Here is a 6000-nt window from a genome sequence, read left to right as displayed (position 1 = left end):
TTATATATTCCCAGTTTATTTTATTTTCGTGGAATGCTAATTTAGTTACAATCTGGCAGTTCATAACTACTGAAATGTGACATTAATTCATCTCCAATGCTTCAGAACTGTCTTGATTTATATAGTTTTAAAACAATCTTATTTTACAATAGTTGAGGTCTCTGGTGGTTTTTAAGCTCTGATGCTTAAGCACACAGCAAGCTACAAACCTTAGGTTTTATATTTATACATATATTCTATGTATTCAGACAACTGCTGTAAGTTATCTATAATTTAATATTTATAAAAAGTGCATATTCTGGTACATATGCACATCTAGAAACACACTTTTACTACTGCCTCCCTTTTATAAAAAGCTGCACAACATACAGCCATATTAATCTCACTTACTGCTATTAAAATCCTTTACTATCTTTGTTACACAATTTCAGCTATCCATTACCTCAAACTGAATGTAGGTACTTCTATGTATATTTTCTCCTAAAGAAAAAAATCCTCCCTATTCCTTTAAGAAGCTTCAAATCATGCATGTTTAGTAAACAGTCACTTTAGCATGGATTTTAGAATCCTAGACAGTGTAAAATCTACTTCTGGAAAATGTCTGTCTGTATATTTAATTTCTTCTTTTAGTTACAAAAAATATATAGGATTGAAACATACTGAATACATGCATCTCTCAAAGTGGCTATATTCTAGCCTTATAGATAAATTAAAAAAGTACACCCCTGCTAACAGGATGCAAACATGGCCTCAAATAGGCCACTACCTGTATTTAATAGAGCTCATCACATTAAAAAGTTCAAGTGAGCTGTTCTCTCAAGATGGTGTCAAAAGACTGAATAGCATGATATATTTATATTCAATGTACAAAGGTGAGTGCACAGGCCCAGTGCCATTTAATTATTCAATACTTCCAAGGCTTCTAGGCTCTGCCTCTGGTGATACAAGTTCTGAAATGATCCAAATCAAAGTTAAAGTTGAAAACTGCTTTTTTTAATACACCATAAAAGCAAGTTGTGTTTAAAAGAAAAATGTACACTGAAGAACCTGAAGTACTCACTGAAACAACTGTACAAAACTATTATAGATACAGAAAGAAATAATGGGGGACTTAACTTCAAAACACAAGTAACACTTGTTAACAAATGTAAAAACCTGCTTTGTTTTAATTCTTCTATCAAGTAAGAATTTGCAGCTGTTCAGAACAAGTAAAATTCAAACCACCTCACAATGTTTACATTTAAAGTTCTTTTATACAGTGCAAATGTTTAAGACAGAATAACTTCCCAGTGAAACAGGTGACACTACTTGGTGCCACTCTTCTAAAGATTCTTCTTTCAGTAAGTCTATTTACACATTAAGCTACAGATTCACTCTAAATGCTTTGAAGTTTGCTGAATATCAGCAGAAAAATGTGAACTAGCAGCAGTTGTATTACAAATGTGTGATAGTTACTTTAACGAATGCATAAAGTTTTCAAGACTGTATTCAGTGTCATACTGCTCTTGATCCCATAGTTCTCCAAGGTTTTCGAGCACTGATTTCATTGATGCTTTCCCAGAAGAGGTAGAGGAGGTATCTGCTTTTTCAGTTTTCCCATCCTTTGCAAAAGAAAAAAAAAAACAGTTAATATACAGAATAATGTTTTTAGAAATCTAACAAATTCTTCAAGTCTGATGATTCTTTTGGGGAAATACCACTTCCTCCTGTTTTTCAGAGAGCTGTCTACTATTCATCAGTCCAACTTAAAGCATTCATGTGATTAAATTTTACATTTCAAAGCAAAGCTTTTCCCTAAGCTTACTCTATTTTTGGTAGGTATTTGTAAAAGTGTTTCTTTACCTTGTCAAGAGTGAACAGATCAAGAAGCTGCTCTGTTCCCATGCTCTGTAAGCTTGCATTTTCTTGGCTGATCACTGTATTTGCAATATTCATTTTGAACTTTTGAAGACCCATGATCTTCTCCTCCAGAGTTCCCCTGGTTATCAGGCGATACACATTAACAACACGTTTCTGAAAGAAAAAAAGCACACTTAGCTATAAGTTATCATCTCAGGTATTCAGGAGAGCATAAGCGTTCAGTGTTGATCATGGACAGTCTAGAAGCAGTTTGGCTTGGAGTTACATGAAAAGAATATGCCAGTGTATAGTAGAGGCATCTTCAACTGCCATCTGAACTTTGGAAGATTTCCCTGCTTTTTACAGCTGAAAGGAAGACTAACAGCAGACATTCTATCCCTGTCCAAGCATAAGAGAAGGACAACCCTTTGGGGCTTCCCTTCAGTTCCTTGCCTCAGTCACATCTCCTCCTCCACTGAAGGGTAATTCTGTCCTGGCCTCTCCTCAGCAGCTCAGGCAGTACAGAGAACAAGGCATACCAATTTGGAGACAGATTAAGAAAGTACACCCTTCAGCATCTGGCATATTTGAAAGAAATCAGCATGAACGGAAGCTTGGTGGAAACCCACAGATGTCACTTTTTACAAACTACAATCCATCTCACCCAAATTCAAGTTCAACGAGAAAAAGAAAAAAAAAAAAACAAGGCATATTTATGGGAAATGAAGAGGTTTTCACCTGCCCAATGCGATGTGCCCGATCCATGGCTTGCAGGTCTCTCATTGGGTTCCAGTCATGTTCCACAAATACTACTGTATCAGCCCCTGTTAAATTAAGTCCCAATCCACCAACATGAGTGGTGAGCAAAAGAACATCTATAGATGGGTCATTATTAAACCTGCACACAAGAAAAAGTTAAATACAGTTAAGTTTCATTTAAATAAAGAATGTATGAGCCTCAACTGCTTTGTGGCAGACAAAAGAACAATTATGCACCATATAAATAATACAGTTTATTACAGTTGGCCCCACACGGTTATGAGGGGATAACACGTACCGGGAAACGATGGAATGCCTCTGACCAGCAGGTATGCTGCCATCTAGTCGTAAGTAAGTGACTGAAGGTAACTGAGGTTTGAGAAGGTCATGCTCCACTATATCCAGCATACTCTTAAGTTGACAGAAGATAAGTACTCTGTGCTGGGCCACGACAGCTTCTGTACCGCTTTCTGAAGATCCACCATTCCCCAAACCGCAGTCTAGCAGCAGCTTAAAGTAACAGAGCATGAAAGTTTATCATCAGAATGACAGTAGATCTCGTGTAAGTATTGACATTCATGGACTATCAAAAGTAAAAATGAGAGAAATAAACTACAGAAGGAAGCCTGTGACAGTCACTTAAATGACATAAGGCAAAGTTTGGCTTCACTGTCAAACTATGAAAAAATTAAGCATTGCCAGAAAAGTAATTTTCTTCATTTAGCTTTACTTACAATAGAATTTAAGTAATACAATTTAACTTTATCAAGGTAATAGTGTCCTGTATAAAACATATGAGAAAAATTTTTCTGCAACCAGAAAGACAGAAATAAAACAAAAGTAAGGTTTCCAATATGGTAGCAAAAATTATGTAAACATCATCACCTTGAAATAAGATTGTGCTTCCCTTTCCCCTTTGAATTATCAGGAAAAATACACTTAGAACCTGCTTGTACTCTTTTCCATTTGCTACTTAATGTTATTAAGAAGAGTTTTCATATTGCTAGACTCTTAAATAAAACCTTTCAAGTTATAACACCAGTAGAGACAAATTTAGAAAATTTAAAGGCACAACCACATCTACTTACTTGTTTTAAAGCAGACAGCTTAGGTGCATGTTGGATATCTCGAAGGGACGAATTCTGAGCTGCAAGTTGCTCTGTAATTCTTTTATATTCTGGGTGTTGGGTTGTTAGCACTAAGGCTGGATGGTTGCATAGCTTCCTTAAGTATTGCAATGCCTTTAATTATTTAGGAAGTGAAGGTCAAAGAAATGGTTAGCAAGAACATAGCTCCAGAAAAAGGATGAACAAAATTGACTACAAGTACAGAGGCCACTCAGCCACATTTTATGAACTAGACCTTATGGTGTATTTTCATGAAAATAAACCAGGACATTTACATTAAGAACACCTGTATTTCAAATTGTATCCAATAACTGTTACATGCAGAGTAATCTTGGTCCCTCTTGCAGGAGAAGTGCAAAGACTAACATCTCCCACACTTTCACCTGAGTGTGCAATAGAGGAGATGGGTTTGGGAGCAGTGCAGAGCCTTTGAGAATTGTTGTTTCCCATTAGCCAAGACTCAATCTGCAATTCTGTAAGATCATAAACCTACATAAATTCAGATCTAACCTTAAGGAAATTTTTTGTTCGTTTTAGAATCTTAATATTGTAGTATAACAACTAATGAAGTCCAAATTACTTCTCCCTTCTTTTGAGGTTTTGCTCTTTCAGTAATCAGTTTTTACAAGGTCCACAAAACAGCTGAACACCAGTTGAGCAGATCACATTAAAAACACAAGAACAGTGTTACGCTTCTTAAGACACAAATCCATAAATTAAACATAACAGCTATACATCACATTCCAGGCATAAATATTCTATTTAGATCATATTGCCACAAATGTTTAAGTTCAGTATTTTCATTTTAATTTATTAAACCCATAAATACAGTTATCTGAAGTGTATGTGCTAGGAGATAAAAATTACTGAAGTAATCTGTACCTGAAATACATGACCCGTAGCTTTAAGCTTTGGTTTTTCAGTTTCTTCATTCAGTGAAGAAACTGTTTCATCAATATCACATTTGGCACGAGACTTGGCAAAATCTTCATAAAGCTGAACCTGTAGACGAGGCCCCAGACAAGACAATGAATGTGTTTTCCCCAACAGAAAATGAACAGCCCTATTCAGATTTTAGTCCCAAGTTAAAATTCTGAATTATCATACATCAAGAAAATTATTTCATATGCAACACAACAAACATTAATAATGGAATCTCCTGTCACTTGTTTTCTTTCAGCTTAGAAAGTATTTAAAAACAGCCTGCATATGCCTAGATGTTGTTCCTGAACAAGAGAAATGCCAGAAATTAAACTGAAGAAATTCTCTATTACAACTAGGCTAAAATTAGTTTTTTAAGCACACAGCAGAAAACCCTTTTAGTCCTGCGGTCCTAGAGAAGGTCAGAGCTGACATCAAACTGACCAAAGAATAGAGAATTGATTCTTTTGTGGTCTAAACTGTGCTGAAAAAACGAAATTGTCAGCCACTTTTTAAGCATACCTGTAGAGGACTGAGAATACAGTAATAATCTTGAATAATTTTGGGTGGGAGGTCTTGCAGCACATCCTCTTTCATTCTCCTTAGCAGGAATGGCAGGACTTGGCGGTGCAGTGCTTCCATTGCAAGAACCCCTAGTGAGGGCAACAGAAGTTGTATTTTAGAAGAAAAAAGATTTTCAAAACATTCAGGTCCCCTGCAGTCTCTGATGCTGGAACTGACCACACTTTATTTGCACTAGCAGTTCTCATTTAAAAGGCTAGAACAAAAAAACAAATACTGAACATTTGATCCTTACCAGCCTCTTGTTCTCGACTGGAGCTTCGGGCATCCCTACTTGCCAGTATTGGTTTGCCATAACGAGCTGCAAACTGGCGTTCGGTGCCCAAAAATCCCGGCATAAGGAAGTCAAACAACGACCACAACTCTAAGACATTGTTCTGGACATAAGAAGAAACAGTTGATTAATTATTTTCAAAAGAAATAAATCAATATAAGTTATCAGAAAAACTTCCATACATATTTAATGTTGCCTATAAAACCCTACAAATCTAACACTTCAACACACTTCCGAGCTGCAGGAGCCTGGCAGCTGTTTCATCCAACTGAGGGACAGGAATACATCTACATGGACTTTAACATATAAATGGACTTTCTACTGTGTTGATGTTTTAAGCCACACCCTGAGTTCTTCTGGACACCAAAACCCAGGAGACATCAGCTATCTTAGTCCCGGATAAGACACACACTGCACAGAAGTCATCAGGACAAAGCCCAAATCTGGAGTTCTCAGAATTGTGCTTCCTGCTAATTTCACTATCCCTGCCTGATACTT

The 6000-nt window shown here is 36.4% G+C and overlaps 1 protein-coding gene across 1 annotated transcript in view; it reads right to left on the bottom strand.

Moving 5' to 3' along the window:
* BTAF1 (B-TFIID TATA-box binding protein associated factor 1) overlaps positions 1-6000 on the bottom strand; it is a 43971-nt gene continuing 37971 nt past the window's right edge. Inside the window, exons 31-38 of the mRNA XM_027909049.1 lie at positions 5464-5605; positions 5169-5299; positions 4608-4727; positions 3687-3839; positions 2897-3108; positions 2578-2737; positions 1843-2013; positions 1-1601 (exon numbers count right to left, since the gene is read on the bottom strand). Of these exons, the coding sequence (XP_027764850.1) occupies positions 1452-1601; positions 1843-2013; positions 2578-2737; positions 2897-3108; positions 3687-3839; positions 4608-4727; positions 5169-5299; positions 5464-5605 (1239 nt within the window). The 3' untranslated portion in view covers positions 1-1451. The remainder of the gene's footprint in view (positions 1602-1842; positions 2014-2577; positions 2738-2896; positions 3109-3686; positions 3840-4607; positions 4728-5168; positions 5300-5463; positions 5606-6000) is intronic.

The sequence above is a fragment of the Empidonax traillii genome, unplaced genomic scaffold (assembly GCF_003031625.1).
Source record: "Empidonax traillii isolate 1590-97213 ecotype Southwest subspecies unplaced genomic scaffold, ASM303162v1 scaffold27:size3997909, whole genome shotgun sequence".
NCBI classification, from domain to species: domain Eukaryota; kingdom Metazoa; phylum Chordata; class Aves; order Passeriformes; family Tyrannidae; genus Empidonax; species Empidonax traillii.
This window is presented reverse-complemented; position numbering and strand designations above follow the sequence as displayed.